At 53.6% G+C, this 26,773-nt stretch overlaps 8 protein-coding genes across 8 annotated transcripts; 4 read left to right on the forward strand and 4 right to left on the reverse strand.

Annotated features, from left to right (window-relative positions):
* Positions 1 to 263: 263 nt before the first annotated feature.
* GUITHDRAFT_84776 (hypothetical protein) lies at positions 264 to 1,246 on the reverse strand (the record flags this gene model as incomplete). Its single annotated transcript, XM_005839143.1, has 7 exons — positions 264 to 331; positions 382 to 450; positions 515 to 614; positions 664 to 795; positions 875 to 997; positions 1,046 to 1,143; positions 1,190 to 1,246. The coding sequence occupies 7 exons, from the start codon at positions 1,241 to 1,243 to the stop codon at positions 266 to 268; spliced, it is 642 nt and encodes a 213-aa protein (XP_005839200.1).
* A 1,824-nt stretch (positions 1,247 to 3,070) lies between these two features.
* Positions 3,071 to 4,070, forward strand: GUITHDRAFT_41825 (hypothetical protein; the record flags this gene model as incomplete). Its single annotated transcript, XM_005839144.1, has 7 exons — positions 3,071 to 3,107; positions 3,169 to 3,193; positions 3,255 to 3,364; positions 3,412 to 3,462; positions 3,622 to 3,743; positions 3,790 to 3,835; positions 3,877 to 4,070. Coding segments are annotated over 7 exons (585 nt in total), but the record flags the coding sequence as incomplete, so codon positions are not given.
* An 873-nt stretch (positions 4,071 to 4,943) lies between these two features.
* Positions 4,944 to 5,156, forward strand: GUITHDRAFT_65259 (hypothetical protein; the record flags this gene model as incomplete). The annotated part of the gene is made up of 1 exon (XM_005839145.1): positions 4,944 to 5,156. The coding sequence occupies one exon, from the start codon at positions 4,944 to 4,946 to the stop codon at positions 5,154 to 5,156; it is 213 nt and encodes a 70-aa protein (XP_005839202.1).
* A 3,478-nt stretch (positions 5,157 to 8,634) lies between these two features.
* GUITHDRAFT_102125 (hypothetical protein) lies at positions 8,635 to 9,320 on the reverse strand (the record flags this gene model as incomplete). Its single annotated transcript, XM_005839146.1, has 3 exons — positions 8,635 to 9,049; positions 9,100 to 9,268; positions 9,311 to 9,320. The coding sequence occupies 3 exons, from the start codon at positions 9,318 to 9,320 to the stop codon at positions 8,635 to 8,637; spliced, it is 594 nt and encodes a 197-aa protein (XP_005839203.1).
* Positions 9,321 to 10,888: 1,568 nt separating this feature from the next.
* GUITHDRAFT_65516 (hypothetical protein) lies at positions 10,889 to 12,572 on the forward strand (the record flags this gene model as incomplete). Its single annotated transcript, XM_005839147.1, has 6 exons — positions 10,889 to 10,979; positions 11,033 to 11,259; positions 11,310 to 11,404; positions 11,670 to 11,700; positions 11,997 to 12,260; positions 12,315 to 12,572. The coding sequence occupies 6 exons, from the start codon at positions 10,889 to 10,891 to the stop codon at positions 12,570 to 12,572; spliced, it is 966 nt and encodes a 321-aa protein (XP_005839204.1).
* Positions 12,573 to 12,734: 162 nt separating this feature from the next.
* Positions 12,735 to 13,612, reverse strand: GUITHDRAFT_133938 (hypothetical protein; the record flags this gene model as incomplete). Its single annotated transcript, XM_005839148.1, has 6 exons — positions 12,735 to 12,831; positions 12,882 to 12,928; positions 12,982 to 13,102; positions 13,150 to 13,292; positions 13,348 to 13,461; positions 13,598 to 13,612. The coding sequence occupies 6 exons, from the start codon at positions 13,610 to 13,612 to the stop codon at positions 12,735 to 12,737; spliced, it is 537 nt and encodes a 178-aa protein (XP_005839205.1).
* Positions 13,613 to 15,495: 1,883 nt separating this feature from the next.
* On the forward strand, positions 15,496 to 16,547 carry GUITHDRAFT_161344 (hypothetical protein; the record flags this gene model as incomplete). The annotated part of the gene is made up of 3 exons (XM_005839149.1): positions 15,496 to 16,031; positions 16,273 to 16,401; positions 16,445 to 16,547. Coding segments are annotated over 3 exons (701 nt in total), but the record flags the coding sequence as incomplete, so codon positions are not given.
* Positions 16,548 to 16,588: 41 nt separating this feature from the next.
* GUITHDRAFT_102129 (hypothetical protein) lies at positions 16,589 to 26,625 on the reverse strand (the record flags this gene model as incomplete). Its single annotated transcript, XM_005839150.1, has 8 exons — positions 16,589 to 17,057; positions 17,103 to 22,909; positions 22,955 to 25,975; positions 26,024 to 26,091; positions 26,143 to 26,182; positions 26,253 to 26,313; positions 26,368 to 26,418; positions 26,582 to 26,625. 8 exons carry the CDS (start codon positions 26,623 to 26,625, stop codon positions 16,589 to 16,591), a joined length of 9,561 nt encoding a protein of 3,186 aa, XP_005839207.1.
* Between the last annotated feature and the right edge of the window lie 148 nt (positions 26,626 to 26,773).

The following is a 26,773-nucleotide window of genomic DNA, read 5'->3' on the forward strand; positions in this document are numbered from 1 at the left end:
CGCGTTCTCTCTCTCCCTCTCTTCTCCCCCCCCCTCCACCCTCCCGCAGGTATGCATGGGCACCCGCAGGGGATCCTACGACCCTTACAATGTTTTTATTGGCTTGAGTGACACATGACCCCCGGCGGCCGGTGGGCCGCCGGGGGCCGCCGGGACTCACTGAGTCAGGCCCAAGTAGGGACGGTCGGGGGCACGACCAAGTGGTCCGATCAGCATCGGGGCCGCTCGGCCCGTTGTGGCTGGCCCGGGCTGAACCGGCGGATCATTATCTTTTCTTGTATTGACAAGCTTTTAGTGATGGCGGATTAAGTTCTGCAGCACAAGGTTGGTTCTGCATTGAAGTAAATTCATCTCGTCATGGAGAATATCTAAGCTTCGCACCTTAGTGAGATAGAACATGACAAACATCTTGTTCGATTTGTCCATATTGTCCAGAACAAATCCCATCTCCTGATCAAGGAACCCCAAAGTCAAATGTGAACTGATGGATCCGCAAGATTGGAATCGGTAGCACCTTGAGCATCTCGACGAATTCATCTAAGACATGTTCCAACCTTGATCTGACCTCAGCAACCAGAACTTTGCCACCCTTCACCACAATCCTATGCGCCTCTCTGTTTACATTAGGTCAGGTGATGTTGGCACTCATTTTCAGAGACTAACTTTAGAAAGTCGACGTAGTTGGTACCCATCAGGGCAAGAGAAAGAACAACTGCATTCACAGAAGAATCCTTCAAGGGAACATGCGCTATATCACAAGCAACGACGCATGGATCCTTCGAGATGAGGTCGAAGCTGCAAGACAAGGGTTCAAAATGAATGATCTCCTCACACGATGCCAGTCGAACAAAAAGGAAACAGACAAACAAAGAACCTGTGAACTTTGTTTGGTAACGTCTTAGCGATCTGTGCATCTCCGCAGCCCAAATCCGCGACTTTCCACTTTGGATACTTCTTGAGGTATTTGATGATCACATTCACAGGGTTGACTGGCCACCTGCGATTGCTTGTCTCAGATGATTGAGGATTCGATTGAAGGGATCACTTCTTGGTTTGTTCACGAAATCCCTCGTGGTAAGAATCAAACAGCGATGGGTCTGTCTTCATCATGGACACAGCATGTTGAGACGACGTGGAGTAGAGCTGAAACACTATCAAGCAAACATCATAGACGGCCGTTGCTGCTAACCTCTTCATTCAACATCCGGAAATGCGAACCTTGAAGCTTCTTGAACATCTTCATCTGGGGCTGCTTTACTCTTCATCACACTGAGTATACAACAGACCTGCATTGGAGACAGATCTGGATTAGAACGGAAATTCCCCAGAGACCTAAAAGGAAATTTGGATCCCTCTGCGACATCGGGGATGAGCATGTTGGCAATACTTAAGTCTGCATTCTGTTGAGCTGAAGTCAGTCCCTCTTCAAAGATCACCTTCTACATTCACCGTCATCTTTCGGGATTGCTCGTTGGGCTTGGCAACCGGAGCAACTCTTTGCTTTTTACGCTCTGGAGCTATCACTGGGCTTTCTGGTGCTTTTCGTTCCCCTACTTCGGTTTCGTTCGAAGGCTTGAATTTATTCCGATTCCGATTCCTCTTCCTCTTCAACGTTTTTTTAGCTTGAGAAGCTTCTTGTTTCTCTTGGAGGGCATTATGGGCAGCATTGCTAAGAATTGCAGCCCTCTCAGCTTGAGCCTTCTCCACATTTTCCACTGCCACCTTCTCGGCCTGATCTTTCTTCCCTTTCTCCCCGAACGAGTTGTCCTTCCGTGTAGAATCCACTCTTTGTGCCTGAGGCTTGTTCCCGACCTTCGACTTCTTTCCTGCAAATCCTTCTTTTGTTGTCACTATCTTTGCATTGTTCGCCTTTGGGTTTGTAGTGGTAGGGCTGTTCGATGAAGGTGCGTCGTCCCAATCGGGGACTTGTAAGTTAAGTCCCTTCATATTTGGTGTATCCTTGAAGGTGCAACCTGTGCTTGGAAGAGACTTTCCAGTATACGGCGTGCCCTGAACAAAGTCTTGGAAGGAAATGCTGAAACTGAAGGCTAGGATGAGCAAGTTGGCAAGGCAGGATGAAGTCGGAATCTTGACGATATTGAGCTGACCTTGACCGAGCTTGCCTTCGTTTAGCTTTACGTGAGTTTCTTGCTCTCCTCGGGTCTCTGTGCTGTGGCTCAAACTTAAATTCTCTCTTTCTCCTGGCCCCTACCGCTCTCTCCTCTCTACTCTGCTGCTGCCTCCAGCAAGCCTCCAGTTTCGCTCGCTTGCCCGCTCCGCATGTGCAAATTGCATCCCTCCCCATACCGACCACCCCCAGTCGAATCACCCCTTTATTTCCATGTAGATACCATAGTAAAAGGGGGTTCATAAATTCTCCGAGGACCTCTCCTTAGCAGTCACTTGTAATGGAAAAAGACGGGTGGGGTACTGAAACGCACCCTGCGCAATTTGTTTAATGATCTGGTGAAATATTCATTCATATAATGAATTTATCTCAGAAATATTCATCGCTATCTGAAATGTGCCCCTGAATCCCGGCAGCGCGGCAGCACAGCCCCTGCATTGCGGCACGGAGTGGCGGCGGCGCATGCACGCGAGGAGACGGGAGGAGGAGGAGATCTAGCGCATGCTTGGCATATAGAGGTTGGATCGGATGTATTTGCAGGAGGACAGGGTCCCCGCGACTCTCTCGTATAAAGCGCACTTCCATGGGAGTTGGCGAGCATGAAGGGCTGGAATTAAAGCATGCCTGTATCAGCATGATATGCTTTGATTTTCTTAGTGGAGGGTCGGTTGCAGCTGCAAGTGAGGGCGAGGCTTGGAACATACCGCTTTCCGTCTTGCCCCTGAAGTTACGGTGCTAGAAGAATGTCAACTAGGGAGTTTTGATATGGAGCGTGCCTGAGGAGGGATCGCAGTAGGAGTTGTTGGTCTCTCGGAGTCCATTGTATAACCATGCGCGTGGATTGCTATTGTTTGTGTGGATGCCGGCTAGCTGGATCCAGACATCTTGTGGGCATTCTGCAGCGAAATGTGAGTTGTGCGGACGCAGGCGACCATGGCGCGAATCTACGTTGGCAACCTCCCCCTTGACATCAGAACAAGTGAGTGGAATCATCTCCTTGGCACTGGAGGAGGAAGCCCTTTTGACATTGTGCTGGTTAGGAGATATTGAAGATCTGTTTTACAAGTACGCAGCCTCCCAAGTGGATTCTTGAGTCAATCTCAACACTGAATCTCTTGACCTCTAGATATGGGAGAATCCGTGACATTGAAGTGAAAACTCCTAATCGCCCACCTGCATTTGCATTCGTTTCCTTTGAAGACTACCGTGATGCTGAGGACGCCATCCGTGGCAGAGGTTGGTGTTTGCACCAGAGATGTCGGCAGCCTGACAAGGGTGAACAGATGGTATCTCGTTCGAGGGAGCCAGACTTCGATGTGAAATGTCGCGAGGAAGTGTGTCTTTCCTTTGAGAGCATGGCTTAAGTATGCTGATCTGGTCATGAAGGTGGAGGAGGACGCTATAATGATCGTGGAGGCGATCGTGGTGGCGATCGTGGTGGCGATCGTGGTGCTTGTTCAGGATGTTTGACCTTGGTATCTGACCCTTTCCAGATGGACCTCGAGGTTCGAGACAACAGCCTCGCCGCGATCTCAGGAGATCCGACTATCGAGTGATTGTCTCCAATCTCCCCCCGTCTGCATCATGGCAGGATCTGAAGGACCACTTCCGCCAGGTTCAGTTTTGAATATGCGCTTGTTCGCTGTGACATTGGTTGACAGGTCGGCGAGGTCGTTTACACGGATGTCGACAGGTCTTTAAAGAGCAGTAGAGGCAGAAGTTCAAATGTTGAGTCTTCTGCAGGAGAGGTGGAGGAATCGTGGAATTTGCCTCCCGATCTGAGCAAGAGGCTGCGATCAAGCAGCTTGACGACACGGAGTTCAAGAACCCATTCGACAAAGTCTACATCCGCGTGAAAGCTCCCAAGGACCAAGGCTCCAAGTCCCGCTCCAGGTCGCGTTCCCGCTCCAAGTCAAAGTCGAGGTCTCGATCAAGGTCTCGCGATGGAAGGTTCGGATGCTTGCACTCTTGCTGCTGCTGTTGACTGCTGCTGGCAGGGATCGCTCAGCGTCACGGAGCAAGAGCCCTCCAAGGCGCGAACGAAGTGACGATGGCGAAGACGCAGCCAAGGACAAGCCGGAAGAAGATCGCAAGGACCCTGAGGAAAAGGACGGTGGCGATGACCAGGCAGAGAATGCAGCAGATGATGCCCCCAAGGAAGCCTCTGGGGAGAATGACGCCTAAGTGCGAGTGGGTTTCGCTCCAATGCCGTAGAGTGCACCTCATCGAAGGCAGTAACGTCGCGCTAAAACAGCGTTCATACTTGCGGCTCCTGATGATCAGTTGGTTACGCCATTGTAATTTCCTGCATCAACAGGAATTAAAACTATTACCTTATTGGAACGCTTTTACAGCCTCCTCAGTGTGCGCGCTGCTATCTTCTTTGCGCACTTACTTCATGTCCATGCTCTCCTTCGTTCTGCCTGTCAACTCAATTCCTCTCACCTTCGCTTCATCTCGTCACACTGCATCGTCTCCTGGCGTCAATTACCAGCAGCTACGTAGGTCCTCCGGGTTGAGGTTTTACCACGCCGGTTTACGGAAAGGGGGAGGGCAGGAGGGCAGGAGGGCAGGAGGGCAGGAGGGCAGGAGGGCAGGAGGGCAGGAGGGCAGGAGGGCGGGTAGGGTCCAAGGAGCGACAGCAGGAGTGAAGTGAGCGAAGTGCAACCATGAATGGAGAAGAAACGGAGAAGGTCAACAAGAGGACAAGGTCATCAAGCTTGAAGACTGGATCGATGGAGTTCGACAGTTCCATTCGATCTCTCCAGGAAGCATTCTTCTTAAGCGATCAGGAGGTAAAGTAGCTTCATGGTTCATGCGGTATCAACTCAGACGCTTTCAGATTCAAAACTACATCTCCAGCTTCCAGAAGTATGACGCGGACAAGAGCGGCGACATTGACGGGGATGAGATTGCCCGCGTGTTCCAAGACCTCGGCCTTCACCTTGACGAGACGGAGATCAATGACATCTTGGCGGATGTAGATGTGGATGGAAGCGGCAGTGTTGGACTTGATGAGTTCGTCTGATCCTCTCATGTCCTTGTCTTATGCTCGCGCTCTCAGGTACATCGCCTTGCTCTCGGACCCTGACGGCCCGCTTGCTGAAACGTTCAAGCACCAAGCGCACAAGAGCTTCGTGGATCCAAGACAGGTAGAGGAAGAAGAATGCATCAAAACCTGTGTGAGCATGTACAGGCACGATTGAAGCGAAGATTTCTAGAGACAAAGTGGAGAAGAAATCTCAAGGCGATCAGAAATCGAGCAAACTTCATAATCCGGTCAAAGCTGAGAGCTTCAGGTTTCTCTGCCAACGAGCATGGGAGGAGAGGATGGGCCGGAGGAGCAGGTTGTATCCCCCACCATATCATTCGCTGGATCCTCTCTGAGTCGCACGAGCAGGGGTGGGATCGGTCGACATGAGCAGCGATGGTTCACTCATCGCAGCTTGCGACTCAGGGGGCAGGGCTCTCGTCCTCAAGAAGCTTCTTTCCCAGCAGCACATCATGCATTGCCTCTCCGACTGGCAGGATGAATCCGAGGCAGATGTTGACGAGCGGGTGCCCTATGTGTTCCTTCCGCATGCTCAGCTCTTCCATGGGCACACTGTCAGCTCAGTCAAGTGGTCAGAGGCTGCAGAGGAGCGCATGCTCGCCTGCGGGTGTGTTGACGGCAGGATCAGAGTGTGGAGGCCAGTAGAGGAGGGTTACGTGAGGGTGACGATTATGTCCTTGGAGTCGGACAGCCTCTCGCGCTCGAGCTATCCCGTGTACGCCCTGTGCAACATCGGGAGCCAACGGGTGTACGTGCATGGGATAGACGAGGGATCGATCGACGAGGAGAGACTCTCCCACACCTTTCAGGTCCACAATGGCGACCAGACTCTCAACGTCTTGGTCTACCAGCAGAGGATGAAGCCTGTCGAGGTCAAGCTGGAGCTTTCCTCTCCCACCTCCCCTGGGAGCTTCGGGGACAGCGGGGAGGGGGATGTGGCCTCTCCTCCCCCGGGTCAGAAAAGTGATCAGCAGCAAGCGCAGCAGCAGACTCTCGTCGGCAAGACGTACAAGGCGAGGCTCTACGACAGAGTCGTCGTCTCCGATGACTTCCGGGAGCAGTACCGCGATCCCTCGGCCGGGCGGGTCGGGACGATAGTCGCGATCCATCTCGGGGGTTATGAGTGCACGGTAGAGTGGGATGGAGGGGCGTCGGAGTCTCGTCCTCAGACGAGAGACACGCACGTGTCCGAGGGAGATCTTGAGCTGCTTGAGGACTTCCCGTCCGCTACCAAAGGTGCTCTTCCGACGGGGCTCGGAGAAAAGGGAAGGGTCGGCAGCGGCAGAGCTGTCTATGCTCTTGCTCTACACAGCGTAGCGACTGCGAGGATAAGCGTTGGGGTCAGTCGGTGCATCAGGGAGACTGAGAGGTCAGAAGCGTTCGATGGCTTCTGGGAGGATCTTGAGCTGATGGCTACCAACACGTCAGAGAGGAACATTGTCGAGGCGAGAGTGGAGAAGATCAAAGTGCGAGCGGTGCTGGCTGCTCCAAGTTGCGTGTGGGAATACTGCGAGAGCGACGGACGACACGAGCAGGAGGTTGTGGAAGTTTCTTTCGTCAAGTTCGACGACGAGCACCATCACCTCCTCTCAACTTCGATCGACGGGCAGAGTCGGTTATGGCGATGGAAGTGGAAAGCCAACGCGATAGGAACTGAGAGGGACAAGCTTGTGTCCATTTTCGACAAGTCAGCCAAGCAAGATCTCGATGAAGAGTCGAAGGTGAGCAAGTCTTCGGGCTCTGGAGAGGAAGAAAGGAAGATGAGCCATCACGACATGTCCACGTTGAGGCTGAGCAAGCGGAGCAGCAGCAGGTCGGCAACGGCCAACTCGTCGAGGAGCTTCGAGACGACGATGCAGGTGACTTTCGCTTCGCCTCTTCCTCGTGGCGCTGACTGTCGTCAAGCCTGAAATGCCTTCCTTCGATGCTCTCCGCGAGTACGCCAGTCTGGGGTATCACATAGAGAACGGGAAGCTGCAGCTGCTCAGCTCCTACTCTGCTGCTCTTGAACCTTCCGCGAGATTGACGGAGGTGAGGGTGGGGAGACCAGCGAGCATGCAGGCAGAAGCGGAGGAACTACTGCTCAGTTGCTCGGACGGTTCTACTCTCATCTATGGTGCGATGCCAGGCCCCGCCATGAAGGTTGTGATGTGACATGTTGGACCCAGGCATGTCCGCCCGAGGGCCGGACCGTCCTCTCGCCTCTCCCGAGTAAGTGTCGCGCCTCAGAACATGCTTCAGAGCAGTGATGGCGTTCATAGGACGTTCTTTTCTCAGTGGGAGCAGCGTCACTCAGTCAGATCCGAAGATTCGACACGAGGGTAGCTCAGCTCTTGCTGGACTAGTACTGCACTGAGAGCATGAGCTCAGGCGAGGATGCAGCGTATTTGCCGCGACCTCCTCAGACGGGGAGTTGCTGGCTCAAGGCAGCGACAACCTCCTGCTCCTCTGGCAGCGTTTGGTGCTGCTCTCTCTCATCCTGGTGCCGTGGTTGCCCCGCACTGACCTGCCTCAGCGGGACAGGGAGGACGGAGAGACATGGAGGAGGAGCTGTAAACTTCAAGGACACTGGTACTTGTGCGCGTGCTAGGTTGGGTGGTCGTCAGGAGGCTGCAGGGAGAAGATCACGAGGGTGGCGTGGAGGAAGGACGGAAAGATCTTAGCGAGCTGCGACAACGTGAGGGAAAGTGCCGGGGCCCCCCATGGTGTAACTGAAGGCTGCAGTCCGGATGCATCAAACTGTGGGCCAGGGCAGCGGACGCTATCAGTCAGGTCTTCTCTGTCCCTGCTGAAAGGTGCTGGAGACTCGGTGAGATCAGCTCCTGACCTGCTTCAGGTTCGGCGACGGCGACTGGTGCTGCGTACAGTCCTTGTGCCTGCCCTCAGGCAAGGCCGAAGAGCATGAAGGAAGACGCGCTCCGTCCTCGCTGCAGAGTCGCTGACGTCCCAGCACAGATATGCCGCACAACTTCTGGGAGAACTTCGAGCTGCGGAGGCAAACAGCTCAGCTGGACTGCTCAGTTGAATACTTCGCGCCAAAGCACGCGATCAGCGATTCTGTGGCTCCAGCCGACGACATCTCGCTGCTGGAGGACAGCAAGCTCCGCTGCTCCTGCATGATCTTCGGGGTAGCGCTCTGGTGCACTTGCTGTCTGAAGTCCAACGAATGTTTGGCAGGAAGGCGAATGCGCGTCGCTCCTGCTCGTGGGGGATGATGACGATGAAGTCTGGGTAACAGATGCATGGAAGTTCCCGCTTCAGATTGACATCTCTGCAGCTCATCGACACCAGTGGAATCATGGCAATCGGCAGCTGAAGCTCAGCTGGACCATAGCCCCTTGCTGGGACATGGTTGATGACTCGCCAGGAAGTACTTGTGGTAGAATTTTAACAAATAACTTGAAACTTGAATGGTCACTCGAGCTAGAAGATCAGTTTCTGATAAGGCAGGAGGTCAGGAGTGGAACTTGGTAACGAGCAGGCTCCCATCCTTGTGTCGCCTCGCAACGAACCCGGCATTGTTCGGGAGTCGCAGCCACTGCACTCCGGTCTCGTCGTCGAAATGCTGCCCATCGACTTGGAACACTTGGCCTCCGGTATACTTGTCCACCACCCGAGCGTTATACCTGGGCTGATCCCGCACGTTCACCGTCCACTCAGTCCGGACCTGCCACAACCCTCGGTAGTCTTCCGTCGAGTTGAAGGACGATTCTGCTCGCTCGTTCGCCGCCGACAGATTCTCTACCTTGCTCATGGGCCTTTGCGGCAGGGACTGCGTCCCTCGCCCGTCCCCACCCGGCCTTCCTTCCTCCGCTGCCTTCGATGCCATCAAGTTCTCTAGCAACCTCTTCTGCAGCTCCGTACGATCTCTGCCCACCGGGTGTCAGTCTTCAACCTCCATGTACACAAAACTGATTACATGGACGATGTCCCTGGGTGGTGGAGGGCTGGCGAGCTTGGCGAAGCTATGGACGGTCGTTCCGCTCGGTCTGCCCTGCAGAAGTCGTTGCATGTGAGCGACCAGACTTGGTTCGCTCCCTGAGAGTCAGAGCTCTGGTTGCCTCCCATCACCAGCTGGCCAGCGAGACCTGCTGATGGCGTTACGAAGCGATGAAGCAGCTACAGGCTACAGGGCAACATTTCTAGTTGAGAGTCAACTGATGAGTGCGATCTATCTTCCTATGAACCGTTTTGTCTCAATGCTCGTTTGTTCTCTCCTTTGATAGCCACAGATCCTACCCCTCAAGACTCTGTAAGTTCAGACTGAGCCCTGAGTTTCCTGGACTAACTTGGGCTCAGCAAGCTGGTCCTTGCTCTCCTGACTCAACGATCTCTCTCATGGCTCCTCATCCTCGATCCTCGTCGCCTGCTCGCATACACCCCTCCAGCCGCCTCGAACGATGCCGTGAGTCCCGGCCGTCCGAAGTCCTGGCAATCAAACTTTGACCCGATGCCAATCAAACTAATAATGAAACTATTGAGAAACTATTGAAACTATTGAAACTATTGAAACTACTATTGAAACTATTGAAACTATTGAAACTATTGAAACTATTGAAACTATTGAAACTATTGAAACTATTGAAACTATTGAAACTATTGAAACTATTGAAACTACTATTGAAACTATTGAAACTATTGAAACTACTATTGAAACTATTGAAACTATTGAAACTATTGAAACTATTGAAACTATTGAAACTATTGAAACTATTGAAACTATTGAAACTATTGAAACTATTGAAACTATTGAAACTATTGAAACTATTGAAACTATTGAAACTATGTGGGAAACTATTGAAACGTTGTCAAACTATGAAACTATGAAACTATGAAACTATGAAACTATGAAACGATCAACCGAGCGCTCAAAGTTTGGCTTAAAGTTTCGATGTTTTGTGTGAGAGGGGATGAGGGTCACAAGGAAAGCTCACCTTACAGCTCTACCGTACCCGTCCGATGTAAGGAGGTCAGGGAGCTCATGAGGGTGGGGTCATGGGAGGTGTAGAAGGACCCTGTAAAGTGTGCTGTAAATACAGGGTCTGGGTAGATTCCTGTACGGGTACGTTAGAGCACAAACTCAATGGTAGTGGTACATCAGGGTCATGGTGATTCTGAGGCGGACTTGAAATCCATATCACCCCCGGTATCTCGTACCCCCATTTTTCCTCCGACCACCCCCCACGCTGGAATCCCTCTTCGCCTCCTTGCGCCATGCAGGACGTGCGGTGAAAACTTCGCTGCGGCTCGTGCCGAATCTGATCTCCAACCTCATCGCTCTCAGATCACTGCTTCTCTTTCTCTCTTGAACTCTCTCTGAGCTCCTACTTGAGTTCCGCTCTATTCGTTCACCTCAATCCATTCTTTGCTGTTCAAAAAGTTCTGTCTTCCTTGACTTGCCGATAGCACACTAATCGCCCCCTCAAGATTCACTTGCTGGTGTTAGCTCTCAAAGTTTCCTCTGTCTGCCGTATTAAAGTATAGAAAGAAAGAGATACAGTTGGCAAGCACTTGCATCCTGGACCCCTTCGGCAAACTTGATCTAATTATCTCAACAACTGCACTGTAACAGGCTGGTAAGTTGTTGTCTTCTCTATCACTTTACATGATCATGGACTGACTGAACGAAGAGATAGGAGAGGACGTCTGCAGTGTGGGCCATCCTTCATATTCGTTTGGTCCCAATGGCGGGTTTGATGAAATCGGTCATGAACACCATCTCGTACATACTCAAGGAGCGATCGGCGAGGCGCATCGCCTCATTCCTGTGTATCAACTTTCTGTTCATGTTTGTTGAATGTGAGCCGATTGCCTCGAGAGCATCTCATTCTGTTGCTGACTGTTGTCGTCAGTCGCCTATGGCTTCTGGACAAACAGCCTGGGGTTGATATCGGACGCTGTACACATGATGTTCGACTGTGGTGCATTAGCGCTAGGACTTTACGGGGCTTACATGAGCTCATGGAGGCCAAACAAGGTTTATTCTTACGGTTATGGACGATATGGCGTCTTGTGCGGGTTCACCAACTCAATTTTTCTGATCCTCGTGGCTGTTTGTATAGTGATAGAAGCGATCGAGGTTTGTGTGTTTCGAGTAATTTCCCCGTGATATTGACTCGTGATGACCAGCGTGTTCTCGATCCTCCGAAAGTTGAGTCTGAGAACTTGTTTCTTGTTTCTTTTGCGGGGTTTCTTGTGAATGTGGTCGGGATCATCGTCTTCAGGTGAAAGCTTGGTTCGTTATGTGAGAACGTTCACTCACTGGGTTACTTCTGCAGCGACCTTCATTGCCATTCTCATTCACATTCAGGATGCTGCTCGAAGGAAAAGCAGACTTGTGGAAGTTCTGAGTCGTCATGCTGCAGCTTCCAGACCCCCTCACAAAGTGGATGCCTGGCTCAACAGACAGGCAGTCACTCCATTGGAAATAGCAGCAGCGAATCCAAGATGAATGACAGCTCAAGCAGGAAAAGCAAAAATGTAGGGAAGAGTATTACATTTGCATGGGCCTCATGTAGGTGTTCTGATTCGAAAGGATCAATTGGAAAAGAGCCGTCAAGTTGTACCAGACGACACAGAGAAGTGAAGGTTGCAGACTGTCATGCACAGGCAGGCAGCGAAACCGACAAGGGTGAAAACACTCATCGGGAATGTTCTTCTGAACAAAAGGATGTTGGGACCAACTCGCTGGGCAAGCGCACTGGAAGTCTGATGGAGAAGTTTTCCAGTATGTTTTCATGTCACGCAGACGCAAATACGCAGGTAAACGCATGCACAGCACCAGCCGATCAGCGTTGACTCACTCTCCTTGTGCAGGCTGTCTTCCTCCACATTCTTGCTGATACCCTTGGAAGCGTCAGCGTCATGGTCTCTTCGGTTGCAATGAGATACGATGGGATGTACCTGGCAGACCCAGTGTGCTCGATCATGATCGGCATCCTTATCTTCGTCTCTGTCTTGCCGCTTGTCAAGGAGACGTCGTCGATCCTCCTTCAGCAGACTCCAGCGGATCTTCTTCCGCACCTGCCGCTCGTCGAGAAGAAGATCCGGGGTATACATGGGGTGGCTGCCATCCATCAGGTAACGTGTTGGTGCTGGTCGCCGTTGCGGTTCCGAGCTGAGATTTTCCTCCAGTTGCACACATGGAAGCTGGCATCCAACACTGTCATTGGGACTGCGCACTTGCTCGTGGAGTCCGACGGCCACGAGCAGATGATCCTGCACGAAGTGACCAAGACCTTGAAGACGTATGGAGTTGCGCAGTGCACTATACAGGTAAGGAAGTCAGTGGCAGAGGAAGGCCCTTCATCTGACGTGTCCTACAGATTCAGAAACGACCGACAGTGGCTGAGAACGCTGGATGAAGGAGCCGTGAATGGCTGTTTTTGTTAAGTAGATGAGAAGGTGTCATGTGCAGGATTTAGATGTAGTGCTGGGTTTGTAATATAAATGACGGGAGGACAAGTGATATGAGGCGTTGGGCACAAGTAAAGCGTTGTATTCATTCAAATTAATATTGATTAAAACCTGTACATTCATTGTTACGGTACGTGTTTAGACATGGAGGACGACAAGAATGACGTTAATGGCGACAAAAACGATTGTGACGAATGCAGCAATCACGCAGAGGCCTCTCGCTGTCTGGCTTTCACTGCAGAAACCAAGTCACTCGAACCGCAAATCCGCCACAATTCTATCTACCTCCTCACGATCCCTCGCAGAGCTTCTAGCGTGTTCCGAGCCTGAGCCTGCAGGAGAAGGGATTTTAGCGAGTGCAAAGTGGCGATCGAAGGAGACCCACCTCTCGCAGCTCGTCGGCAAGGTGTGGAAGCGGGTCTTTCTCCACCTTGGGAGCCACTATCTCAAGGTTGCAGTGGGGGCACTTGCCAGCCTTGTTCTGATACAACCGCGACGACAGCCACCTGCCAACCTCAGTCATGACCTCTCACACTCAAGTCTCAGCATTCACGTTGAGATGCAGCTGTGATGGAACATGTGCCTGCACGGGAGGATCGTGACGAACTGCTCCTCATCGAAGGGTTCAAGGCATATCAGGCAGTCTGTCAAGTCGTCTTCGTCGGAAAAGTCTTGAACGAACGAGGTCGGAGGAACCTTGAGGAGAACGGGTGAGAAGTGCAAGCAACAAATATCTTGGTCTCACTCTCACCGATGCTCCCACAGGCCTGCTGTTGGCACACGTAACACCTTCGCTGAGAACCACTGACTTGAGGCATTTGAGCTTCAAGGTGGACTTCTTCTTTTCCGAGATCGAATCGAAATCCTGTAGAAGCATCTTGTGAGAATCGCAAAGCAAAGCAAGCGCAACTCTCAAACCTTGTGTGATACTTCATGAGACAACACGTCTGCAGCAAGGCGACAAGTCAGAATCAAGGCAATCGATAAAAACTGGTGTCAACCTGAATGCATGGCATGTTCGGATATGTTCAATATGCAAGATTCACAACCACTTCCAACATATGCTGTTGCAGTTTCGGTTGCCGTCTCAATCACTTGATTGGGTAAGAAAGAGATGTTCGCTGAGCTTGTCACGGCTTGAACTCGAGCTTCATCTTCTAAGTAAGCTGGTTGTGGAGCAGTGACACTATGTATTGTTCCTTCTGTCACTTCTGATACAACTTTGAAGGGCATTTGCAACGTTGAAGAACGCTTAATTTGATGCTTGCAAGCCTCCAAAAGCAACCGTTTCTATCCTTGCGTTGCGCTCCTTATTGCAATCTTCTATGTTGTGCCTCTTTTCCACGGAAAAGCTCCTTCTACACTGGTCTCTGTTGCAATTTCTTTTGCGTCTTCTTGATTCTGTTTCCTCTATCCTGCTAATTCTTTGATTGTTGTCCTTCTCTCCCTGTCTCACTTTACTCGTCTCTCCGATCCTCTCCGCTTCTGCAGTTTCCAGGCAGTGCCATTCACAGATTTATTTCGCCTGCTAGTGGCCGTCGGGGTACATCACATGTTAGGGGTAGTGGTGTTCCGGGATCCAGTGTTCAGTACAATGGTGGGTACCATGAAATTGTGAGGGGTGGGTGGTATAAAAGATATGGTACAATGTACCAGGAGAAGTGGGGTTATTGCCCCCGAAACAACTTATGGACGGTCAAAATCTACAAATTGAGTGGGTGGGGGGTATGTCGAGGACGGGTACAGAAAGATTCGAACGGGGGACAGAGAAGGAGTGTGGGTGGGGTGGATGTGTTTTACGTGGAGAAAAGGACCGTGGAATCTGATTGATATTTAGGGGGTAGGGGAGGGTCATGGTCGATAGATATGCCGAAAAAGGGGAAGGGTAGGCAAAAGTGCTCAGGGGGAATGGTGGGGTGGTAAAAAGATAAATCACCTGGTAGGGGTACATAAAGTATGGAACAAGGGGTACTCAATGACTAATATTTCAGTACAATTCAGGTAGTAAACTGAGGACTTGGTGGGGTGGAGGGGAAAGATTTCTCCAACATGTTGGTGGTAGGTCATCATTTAGCCGGGGTGGTGGAGTCCGGGGTGGGGGGCATAGATGCAACTCCCAAAACAATCTGAAATGGCGATCTAAAAACACCAGCAAATTTGAAGATAATGTACTTTATAATGTATTAATTTTCCACAAATGGATATTACTACACAAGATCCAAAAGTATGGTACAGAAATATTCAAGACAGTACCTTGAACAAATTTCTTTTCATGCTTTATTTGAGGATGAAAACTGATACGCGCCAACATATATCAGAAAAATTGAGCAGTCCTCGAACAAAAGTGTTTTCGTCCCCTATGTGTATTCAGAGCGCACGAGATTCAAATTAGTTCACGAAAAAAGTGCTTTTCGTGATATGAATTTATAACAATATAAATCACTTTCCGATTGTACCGTGTCCGGAGCATATGGTACAATGTTTTAGTAAAATATTGAGTCATTTTGGTACTATGTTTGGGTGAGAGCTGTTTTATATAACTAAATGGTTTTATATGGCCTCGCCCTTGTTTTCTTCAGTGTCATGCCCGGTGAGTCCCGACCGGCGGGCCCGTCGGATGATTCCCGGGGCCGCACCGTACCGCACCCGGACAAACTACTCAAGTACTACCAAGTACTACTGCTAGCTGAAATGAACAGGCGGAACATGGCTGATGGAAGCGATAAGTTCAGTTAGAGGAGAGGAGGGGGAGCGAGGGAAGGATGTGAAGGAATGCTGTGAATGCAGGGAGAGAGCCAACGACTGAGACGAGGGTGAGAGATGTGGGTAGAGTGTTGGCGCCTCGGCTGTAGTCGCTGCTTGATGGCACTGAAATGAATCTGATGCTTTGTTCTGCTGCAGATGACGATGAAGGCAACATGCCTCTTTGCTGCTCTTCTCCTGCTCATCTTCAACGCTTCCTCCGCCTTTGGCTTTGCGCTCAAGACTTCGAACTTGTTGCTCCTGCTGCGGCCGTCAAGTCGCATTTCGTCGCAGTCCCAGCACAGGATCCGGGGGGGTAGCTCCCAACCTTCTCCTCCTAACATGCTCTTCGGCAACTTCTTCGGGGACAAGAACAACGAGGCCGGCAAGTTCGTGCGGCAGTCCAACCTGCAGGGCGTCAACGGGGTCTTCGGACCCCCGGGGCTCATCGTCGGGGGGCTGGGGGAGGACGAGCTTGAAGTCTTGTCGGAGGTCGTAGAGAGCGCGCTGAGGGTCGACGCCACGACTGCCCCCCAGCTCCCCATCGCTGTGCTGGGGAAGGAGGACTTCGACGGGAAGACGCTGCTCAAGGACGTCGTGTCTACCTTGAGTGAGCGTGACAGTGTCCTGCCCGACGAACCTGCGCAGCTGAAGTTCCCGATGATTATGATCTCGGGCCTCAATCCTATCCAGGTATGAAGATCCCGATGCTGTGTGCCCGCCTGAGTCCTCTCCCTCTTTCCTTCTCTCCCTGATCCCCTCTCCATCCTCTCCTCTTCCTCTCTGCTTTCCCCTCGTGCCTCTGACGTTTCCTGCTGCATTTTTTCGTTCTTTGCCTTGGGTTCCTTTGCCTCTCTCTCCTTTTGTGCTCCCCTCACCTCTCCCTACTCTTCTCTTCTCTCTGCTTCTCTTCTCCCTTCCTCTCTTCTCAAAGGTATCTGCCTGCGTCAAAGCCATCGTGGCGTCAGGGATCAAAGGGGGCATACCAGGCGGCACATTCCACACGCCCATGTGTGCCCTCGTCGTCCCCAAGGCCATGGACAAGAGCATGGTGCAGCTGCTGGTATGAGATGCTGGTGATGAATGTTTCATTGATGTTTGATCAGGACGAAGTGGAAGGAGATCATTTAGCAAACAGATAAGATTACTTTAGCTGGCCGCGTCTGCTTCTCCTGCTTGTCTTTGTTTTTTACATGTCCTTGTACTTGCACTCTCCGAGAAACTTTTGGGCTCCTCCTGCCTCACCTCTCTCACACCGCCTTCCTCGCAAACCTCCTCACACGATGTCTCCTCCCCAAGTTCTTGCCCCACCCGGGCCCCTCGCTCTCGCCTGCGATCGCGTTCTCAGCATCCGTCTGGCCGAGTCTGTACTTGCGGAGCAGCTCCTCCTGTCGCGCTGACTGCAGCACGAAGATAACGTCCAGGATGGAGGTCACCTGATCGCCGAGCTGTGCCTCGTGGAACTGGATCAGTAGCATTGTCCCGCCCTGCTCCTTGCCGACCTTGCCATGTGAGCATCCCACGACAGTGCCATCGTAATAGACGTCATGCTCGTAGTGCCTGGCGCGGCAATGACATCCTGGTGGGATCGCCTCCTTCACCAGTGGGTTGTTGCTGTCCAGAGACCCGTTCTTCCGGTAGAGCGCAAGCCGCTTCATCTCATGCTCCTCCAGCTCCTGCCGCCACTCCTCCGCCTCCTTCACGTCGTCCTGCATGCCCCTGTGTACCTCAGCCAGCCCATGAGCAGACAGGCCCTCCTCCCACCTCCGATCCCTGTCGATCTCCTCCAGCACTTTCTCCACCTGGACTATGTGCCCGGAGAGCCTCAGCTGAAGGGCCTCCAGCACGTCAACGACCAGCGGGTCGAACCTGAGGCTCTTGATCTGCGACGACTCCAGGAAGCGATGGAGGGACATGAAGGCCACGTCAGCACGGCTCAACGTACGGGCCACTTCACCCTCGTACGCCCTCCTGAAGTCAGCAAGCGCGTCGGCCGTCCGCTGAAACCCTCCGCCGAGCGACTCGTCGAAGAGCAGGATGGGACCGTTCATGTCCACGTACGCCCTGCGGTACCCAGTCTCCTCGCTCCCGATGACCTGCTCGGTGATCATGAGGTAGCGATTCTTCCTCAGCAGCGGGTCCAGCGGGTCTTCTGACAGGTTTTCATCCTGCAGCTTCTCCCCGAGGGTTCTGAGCCTCTGCAAGGCAAACCTGGTGCGGCAGAGCTTGAAGAACCTGCAGACGGTGAAGGCGGAGCGAACCTCTCGGACGAGGACATCAGTAGCAGGCAGCCTGGGGCGAGGAAGCTCTCGCTGCCTTCCCGGAGGGGCAGGGGAGGACGACAGCTTCGAGTAGAAGGACAGGCAGTGGTCCAGCCCATCCTTGCAGTCCCTCTCTAGGTCCTCCTGGTTGGTTGCACCGACTTCCACTGCATCGTTCTGAGGAGAAGCGACGGCAACCAGAAGGTCTTGTCGCTTCTCAAGGATCCGCAAGATACACTGAACTAGGCTCTGCGGCTCCTCTGCCTTGACAGGCCTGCCCTTGTCTAGCTCGCCTGTGCCGGGCCTCCAACCAGGAGGGAAAAGACTGGGATGGGAGACTGTTGGCAGCAAGGAGCTCAATCGGTTTGCAACTGAGAAAAGGAATGGAGCCCAGTCGTCTGTCCAGCCTCCTTCTGCTCCAATCTCCTTCATACTCGAGGATTTATGCAGCAGGAGATTCAGCAACGCAGTCCAGATGATAATCGATATGCGATCTCCGTCATCTTGGCAGGCAGGAGAAGAATCCTCTTCGCTTCGCTCCATCCTCCTGCGGACAAGGGATACAGCCATGTTGAGTGTGTTTCGCAGGACCCAGGAAGCATCAGCCTCGAGCGGGCGAGGAGGAGAGCGAGTACTGCCGACGAGATGATGGCAGTGCGACAGCGGAAGCCAGCAGACGGAAGTCGCCGCCCTCTCCCCTCCTCCAGCGTCGCACTCGAACCATGACATGGAGACAACGCTCTCCACAAGCGCGTGCTGCAGCATCGTCCAGGCGTCCATGGGCATCGTCAGCCAGGAGTGGAGCTGGAGGTGAGTGAGCTGGTAAGCAGAGGAAGAGAGCACGAGGTCGTTCTTGCAGCACAGGAAGGAGCGATGGAGGGCGGCAAAGGCGTTGTAGCCCAGCACCAAGGGCGGGTGCCAGCCTGCCTGAGGAACAACCATCGGAGGGTGCCATCCTGAGATGCCGAACCCTGTTCGCTCCTGCAGGGTGAGAGGAGGAGGGGCTGGCAGCGCGAGCAGGTCGGTAACGGCCGCATCGTCCTCCCCCTTGATCACCTCCACCCGCCCGAAGCCCTCGCTCCTCGTCGGCCTGCGAAGCTGCGAGGCTATCCTGTCGACGAGGGCGAGGGAGGCTTTGCAGGAGCGCGACTCTCTCGCCTGCACGCGGTTCTTGCAGACATGGACGGGGACGTCGAGCAAGAGGGCAACCACAGCAGCTTCCGACAGGTTGCACCTCCTAGAGACTCTGATCCACCTCGCCCTCTCCTGCTCCTCCACGTTGTACGCGTCGATCACGACCCGGTGCCCGAACTTGAGCCAGTAGTTCGCCTGCTCTTCGCAAGCCTGCAGACTCCCCATCCTCTCCTCGGAGATCACCAGCCATTCTGCCGCTTCGAACTGACTGGCCAGCAGGCTCTTTCCCGATCCTGGGAGTCCACACACGAGGAGCATCCGAACGTGGTCAGGGGCCGTCACGTCTGAGCTGGGCAAGCGCACAGGGCCGGGCGTGAAACCAGCGTCGCGCGGGAGCTGAAGGATGAGATGCTCGCAGTCAGACTTGAAGTTCAACCTGCGAAGGAGGAGGAGGACAAGGGAGAGATCCTTGGCATCCTTGTCGATGAGAGGGCGACGACTCCAGTCACGATGCAGCTTGAAGGCCCACGATCGCAAGATGCTCCTGCAGTCCTCGTGAACGCTCCTCAGATCCTCTTCCCCGCATCTCCTTCCAGCATCGCACGCAAGCAGGCCGTCCAAGATGTTTGCCTCCTCGAGCTTTCCATTGCGAAAGTCTGTGAGCATGCAAGGCTCGCTGCTCAGCAGCAGCGTCGACACATCAGTGCAAACGCGCTCAACTTGTTCCTTGCTGAACCAACTGCCCAACCCCCCGTCCCCTCCCAGACCGCGGCTGCGGCTCTTGCTCTGAGCCACCAAGTCCCTTCCCAGGTTGGTCAGCCACATGAGCACCAGCTTCAACCCCAGCGGCAGGAGAGGTCGCTCAACCCTCTTCCCCAACGTCTCCCTTCGCACCACCACCTTCCGAACCTCCCGCAGCATCTCTCCGTACTTGAGCTGCAGGAACGACCGCAACCGCTCCCTGAACAGCAACGGCTGGACGACCAGCGTGTCTTCGTGCCCGGGTCGCAGGTAGGTGGACAAGTTGTCCTCCTGCAACTGCGACTGCAGGTTGTGGAGGAGGAGGGAGGAGCGAGTCTTCTTGATAGTCAACATCCCCCCGGTTCTTCTCAACCCCAGGAACTGCTCGCATCCCAGCAACTCTGCTTCCTCCCGCCCACCCCCCCGGGTGCTGATGGACCTGAGGCACAGCTGGATCACCCTAGAGAGGATCCTGACTCTTGCGACGAGGACGAGGATCCCTTCTGCCTCCTCCTCCTCCTCCTCCTCCCCTCTCCCCCCCGACGTCTCCTCCTCCTCCTCCTCTGCTTCTCCTTTCTTCTCCTGACACATCACTCCCACACTGCTGAAGACAAGCCCGAGTCCTGCCAGCACCTTGCCAAACGTACAGTGCATCGAGTCAGCTTCCTGTGCCGATTCAAGCAGCTGCCGCCTCCTCTCTCCCCTTGACTCGACCCTGTTGCAGATCTCGAGCTTGATCTGCAGCATGTGCAACCGATTGAACCGGACGTTCTCCTGCAAGACCACACTCTCTCGCTCTCCCTCCAGCCTCCTCCTGTACTCCCCGTCCAGCCTCTGCAGAACCGACAGCGCGCTGCGATAGTAAGGGACAGAGGCGCCCCCTCGTTGCTCCACCGCAAGGTGAACGTACAAGTCTGCACACAAGGACAGCTCGACAGCCCCAGGGTTGTCCAGCGCCTCGAGCATGCGAACTCCGTCCAGCACCTTGTTGTCTTCGCACAGAACCTCGGCTGCCTTGGTATACGCCCCCCGCTGAAGGAACCTCTGAACCAGCACGTCGTAGAAACCGTACCTCCTCAGAAACCTGACCTCGTCGGCTTCGCTCATCCTTGACAGGATGTTAGTCAACGCCTTGTAGTCCGTGCTGCTCTCGTCCAAGGCCACGACGTTCCTCCTCCTCAACTTCACAGCGTAAGACGCGGCGGCAAGCCGCGAGAACTCCGTCACGGACAAGTCAGGAGGAGGATGGAAGTCCGGGAATCTCTCGAGGAGCTCCAGGGCCCTGTCGTACTTGTGCTCTTCCTTGAGGAGCCGGAGGGCAGCTGGCAGCTTCCCCATCCTCACCATCACATCCAGCGCCTGGTGGAAGAGACCAGCCTTGCGGTAGCACCTGACAGCGTCACGAGAGAGGCCAAGGTCTGACCCTCCATGACCTTGCGGGCCGACTCCTGCAGGAGTCTGAAGGGAAGACTGGAGCTGCACGGCGGAGACAAAGATGTCGCCCGCTAGCTCGAACTCTCCTGCTTCATACAAGCACCTCCCCGCCAGGCTTAGCGTCTTCAGCACGGTCGCACCGTCCATCTTCCTGTACCTCCCGCCCTCCTCAGCGGCACCCGCATTCATGTCACGTGCAACTGGAGGAGGAGGAGGAGCGAGGGAGCGGAGAAGATCGTGGCTCGCGTCGAGGAAGGCCGCCTTCCTGCTCGCCCCCAACTCCCTCCTGGCTCTCTCGGTGAGAGCTAGACCGCTCGCTCGGCTCAGGAGATCCTCGTCTCCAGATCTTGCGAAGCACTTGGTGGCCAAGTCAAACAGACCCCTCTCCATCAAGTTCATCCCCTGCTTCCTCCATTCCTCCGCTGACGTTGCCGTTGCAAAGCTCCTCGCTGTCGGAGACTCCCCACCGTCCTCAAAGGCGGAAGCCACCTGCACCAGCTCTCTCGCCTTGAGGAAGTAGTAGAAAGCTGTCCTCTTCCTCAAGTCCGTGTCGTAGATGATCGCCCGGGCCCGCGCGCGAGTCAGGGCCGTGTAGAGACACTTGAGCTCCTCGCAGAGCACCTGGTGCTCTCGGTCCGAGAAGTCCAACGCCCTCAACATCCCTGCTACCCCCGTATCCCGGATCGTCGCCCTCTCCCTTCCCATCCTCTCCAGCTCCTCCTCCGTCGATATCCCCACGCTGGCCTCGCCGCCTTTTCCTCCTCCCAGATAATTCAGCACAACCCTCCACTCCTGATCCGCGCGCGAGTCCGCGAAGAAGTTCCATAGGAAGACATCGTCGAACTCAAGACCCTTCGACTCCAAGATCGTCATGGCCAGACATCCGTCCAGCTCCTTCGGGAGCTTCTTCTTAGCCTCCTGCGATCGAACCAGCACAACTTGGTGGGCCCCAAACTCGATCCTTGAAGTCACCTTGTCGGAGCCCATGATCAGCAGCGTAGCATCCTCTACCGACGTGGTGTCCAGCAGGATCGGCTTGGGGCCGTCGAAGAAACCTCGTTCGCGGGGAAGGAGGTCGACGGTGGAAGGGAACAAGGAAGAGAGCAGATCTACAATGCACGAGGCTGCCCTGAGGATGCCGTTGTGCGTGCGGTAGTTTGTGGAGAGAGAAATCACCTGCGGCACTTTGATCTCTGCGCTGCTCCTTCCAGCCCCTTGCACTTCTTCCTGCCCACTCGCTCTCCCCCGAGCAGAGACTTGAACCTCCTGCTCGGACTTGAAGATAGCACGGAGGTCCTCGAACCTGAAGGCGACGCCTGACGCGATGGTCTGCGCGGTGTCGCCACAGAAGAACATGTCGTTCTTGCCCTCACAGACCCTCAGCATCAGCCGCAGCTCCGCCTGCGTGAAGTCCTGCGTCTCGTCCACGTAGATGCTGTGGATCTTCTTCCCCGCGTACTCCTTCCTCTGCATGGTCGACCAGATGTGGAAGACAACATCGCAGAGGTCGTATGCCCCCAGGCTCGTCTTCTCCTCCTCGTAGGACTCGTAGAGGTCGTAGATGATGTCGCGGTGTCCTCGCCGATCTCCAGGCACATGCTCGACCTTGTCTCCGGCCGTCAGCCCCTTGAAGTTGGGCGCCATCTTCGCTCCGAGAAACAGATAATCCTCGCGCGAGAGCCTCCCGCTCGGCTTGTCCAGGGCGAGGTACGAGCCCTTGATGTAGGACATGATCTCCTGGAACACAGCAGACGCCGAGATGCCCTTGGCAGTCGCCTTGTGCCTTGAGCTCAACTTCGGCCAGATGTGGTCGCAGAAGAAGGGGAAGTCGACCTCCGACTTGACTGTCTTCTTCTTCTGGCTGCCTCCACTTGGTTGGCTTCTGCTGCCTCCCTTCGCCGTCTCACGATTCATCAAGAAGAAATCTTCGTCATCCGAGAGCCAATCGTCCTCATCGGGAATGGCTTCCAACATGTTCACCTCCTCTCCCAGTCGTCCACCCTAGCACACAACGTCAGTACCTTTGCCGTCTCCATGTCTGCTGACCTGCACCATGCTCCCGTCTGCGGCTCGAGGGAAGAACGGAGTATCCAACGTCGCGTCGATCATCCTCAGCCACTCCGCCTGCGTCAGAAAGAGCGGCCACTGACTCTCCGACACTTCCTTGAGCGAAGGAGGAGGAGGAGGAGAAGATTTCTGTCTGCTGCTAGAGCTGAGAGCTTCGTACGACCGCCGAACCTGATCGCGAAGGACTTTGCTTGCAGTGAGGAATATTTGATGATACTTGACTGAAGTGTCGCCGAAAGTCATTCTCCATTGCTTCTGCATGGACCACATCCTACCAATAGCTATCGAGGTCTTCCCTGTCCCCGACCGTCCGACCAGCAGCACAGATTCAGCCCTCGAGATCGCACTGATCAACTCGTCCTCGTGCTCATCAAGGATGAAGGGGAGCTCGGGCTCGTCCAAAAGACCTCTGCTCCTCGCTGCTTCCTCCTTGCCTGTCAGGTCCAGGGAGGCAAGGATCGACCTTCTGACGTCATCCGACAGCTCATAGAACTTCACGATGTTGTAACTTCCTGGCATCGCGATGGCAGGAGGGGTGTACACCAACTGTCCTGCCCGCGCTGAATCCTCTCCTTCCTCCTCAAGCGTTTCGAATTTTTCCAGGTCCTCACGCAGGAGATCCTCCACCTGCATGCCATCGTCGCAAGGGACGTACTGACGAGGGAGTCGCCTTTTACCCACCATGCACGACTCCCTGTGGGCCGGGCGGAGGTGCTTCCTGACTGTGCTCGTCCTCCCGCGCTTGTACGAGTTGATGATGTGCTCCATTCCCTTTGACACGTCATCATGCTGCAGGCAGATGCGCCACAGGCGAATGGTCTCAACAAAGTTCTTGATCTTGGGGGAGTAGTCCACAGCGTACTGCCAGAGGAAACGAGGGCCGTCGTTGAAAGTCTTACACGGAGACTCCATGATCTGCATGCCCTTAGGAGATCCTTTGAGCTGCTTCATAATGCTTCTGCCCTGCTCTCCAGCTGCCAACCTGCTGAGGTTGAGCAGGAGTGAGCGGAGCAGGACTGGCTGGCTCTTGAGAGAATACAGGACTTCCTTGAACTCACGAGTGAACCTCAGCTCCCAACAGACGCCATCCCTTAACTCTAGCTCGGTCTCGACATCGTCCTCTACCTGAGCTGCTGTTCCTTGAGAATCCTCCTCGACTTGAATATTCTCAGTCTCCTCAATGTCCTCGTCTTCCTTGTCGTTGCGATCATCATCCTCGACGTGACCTGCGTCCACAAAATCCTCCTGGTGGGCACCTTCATCAATCCTCTTGATTGGTCTTGCTCTAGCCGCACCTACGTGTGATGGTACCCTTCCCTCCTCTACCGCATCTTCATTGAGAATGCAAGCTTTCTGGAGCCAATCCAGTTCTCGAACCATCTGCTCGATGAGGGAAACTTTCTCTCTGCGGCCGACTGTTGCAGAATTCCGTCCTGCTCGCTTCCCGTTCGCTCCTGACTTTGGTTCTAGCTCCTCACTTGCTTTGGAAATTCCTTCAACGTGATGCTGCTTCTCATTTTTGGTTTCTGATTGTGATGTCGCCCCATTTTTGTCAGCAATCTCCACCTTCTCTTCACTTTCACCTGAACCCGCATCAACAAAGTCTTGTTGTGATCGCATAACTTGCTGACCATCATTCCCATTGAATTCTAACAAGTCTGAATGTGTGATTACGAAATCCCCTGCGCCCAATGTCTTCTTCAGAAACCAGAGGCCCGCAATGTCCAGCGTTGTCTGAGAAAGCGGTTTGGAGACGTTGTTCTCCTTGCTGCCCTGCTCAAGAAGAAGTTGTATGATGTGAAACTGATCCGATTGTCGGGCTTTTACTTGCTGCTCGAAAGATTTCAATTCGCTTTCTTCTTCGCTCATCAACAAAGAAAATGAAATGGTAAGAGCTGAATCCAGAGCAGCGATCGAAAGCTTTGCTGGAATTGACAAGCAGCAGTATGGTCTCTCAATCCCAAAGCTCACACAATCGTCGGAGAACGAGATCCCTTGATGATTCGTCGCTTTCACACCTGCACAGATGACACGTTTGCTGTTTGTGGCAGAGGAATAGGAAAGCTGATGAACGTCTGCGAGGAAGATACAAAGGTGAGCAGAGGAGAATTGGACCGATCCTGTTTCTCCTGCAACCCAGTAGATTACAGACCAGCTCCAGCCACCACAGATAAAATTTGTGCGAGCTGCTACCCTTCTGATCTGACCGTCTGAGCATGAAGCTGTGCGTAGCTTACATTCGTCGATCTGATCAGAAATTGAAAGATTCAAAGAAAGCAACACTGATCCACGTGAAAAGATGGGGAGAGATGCGTGATGCAGAGGATAGAAGCCAAGCAGGTTGTTATCAGGAAGGTCGGCCAGATGGGATCCTGCTTTCAGTACCGCGCTGACTAGATCTAGCCTGCAAGTTCTGCATGCCAGTGCAAGGGCAGAAGATCTGTAGATCCCATTGTGTTGCAAGAAATCATTTGTGTGGTTGACAATGACATCGTCTCTGCTGAACAAAAAAGCTGTTTTCTCAAATGATTCTAACTGCTTAATGGTGGTCAGCGCTAATTTGACCCGAAGGTCGCTTGCGAATGTCGGAACCCCGATCATAATCTTCAGGAGCGGCTGAAGGAAAGAACCAGAGGCAAACCCCGGGATCTTATGACTTCTGGCCTTGTTGTACAACTTTATCAAGGCCTTGTAAACAATTGCAAACAGCGGAGGAGTGCTTCTTCCTGCCTCCTCGTCGCTTTCAAGTACGTACTCAATCCCTCCCCCCCAGAGAAGCAAGAATGGCCACCGAGTTTGAAACCAAGATCGGAAGTATTTCTCCAGCTCATGATTGTCAGATATTGTTTCAACATGTGGAGGAAGACAACACATCTTGTTGATTAGTTTCCCATCTCTTGACTCAACCAAACTTCGAAACAACAGCCAGCTGCCACCAACCATCGCCCGGGAACAATTGTCAATGCGAACTTCGTGAGGTAGCTCCGAGCTCGACCATCCCTGCGACCAATGCTGTTAGGGATGATTATGGCGCATTGAATTCAATACTTTGCTGCCGAATGTGTCACTGAAGTCTTTTTCACAAGCACCTATGATCTCTTCCACCGCGGCGTCACCTGCTTGCCATTTCAAAAAACACCAACCTTTCACCCGACCAGCATCCCCACCTTCTGCATATCTCAACTCTCCGCCGTATGTGGTGGTAAACTACGAGAATGTAAGAGAGTGTCACCTCATCGAAAGAATCTGTCTGAGATATCGCTCTTCAACATGTTACCTCTGTTGCCACGTGGTGAAGCTCAGGGAAACTCTCCTCTGGATACATCATCCCGCATCGACTGTAGATCGTCTCTAGTTACATGGTACTTCGTTATTATCATCCTCTGCATCACCTGCAAGGAGGGAATCCGCACGCATCCTTGATCCCTACCATCAACACAGATCTGACAACCTGGTCAGTGAAGAATCCTACAAAGTCATACAAATGATGCAATCTACCTGCAGCCAAGGGTGGGACAGATGGTTTTGAGATTCCCTGCCTCTTCGTTGAATCGCCATGATTGTCTTTCACCGGCTCTTTCTCCCAGTCGAGCATTCTCTTCTAACCTCTTAAGCCATCCCTTCACCCATGTCTGGCGGAGGTCTGCCATTACAGTGCGGCCTATATCGCTTCACTGCGCCAGTCCGGTGACCGCATCGGGCGGGCCGCGCCGGGCCCGGCGGACTCCGAGGCTCAGTACGGCGGTGCCCAGCGGCTGAGCGTGGCATCGGCCCGGCGGTGCCACCGAAGGCCCTCAC

This window comes from Guillardia theta, assembly GCF_000315625.1.
Source record: "Guillardia theta CCMP2712 unplaced genomic scaffold GUITHscaffold_9, whole genome shotgun sequence".
In the NCBI taxonomy this organism is placed as follows: Eukaryota; class Cryptophyceae; order Pyrenomonadales; family Geminigeraceae; genus Guillardia; species Guillardia theta.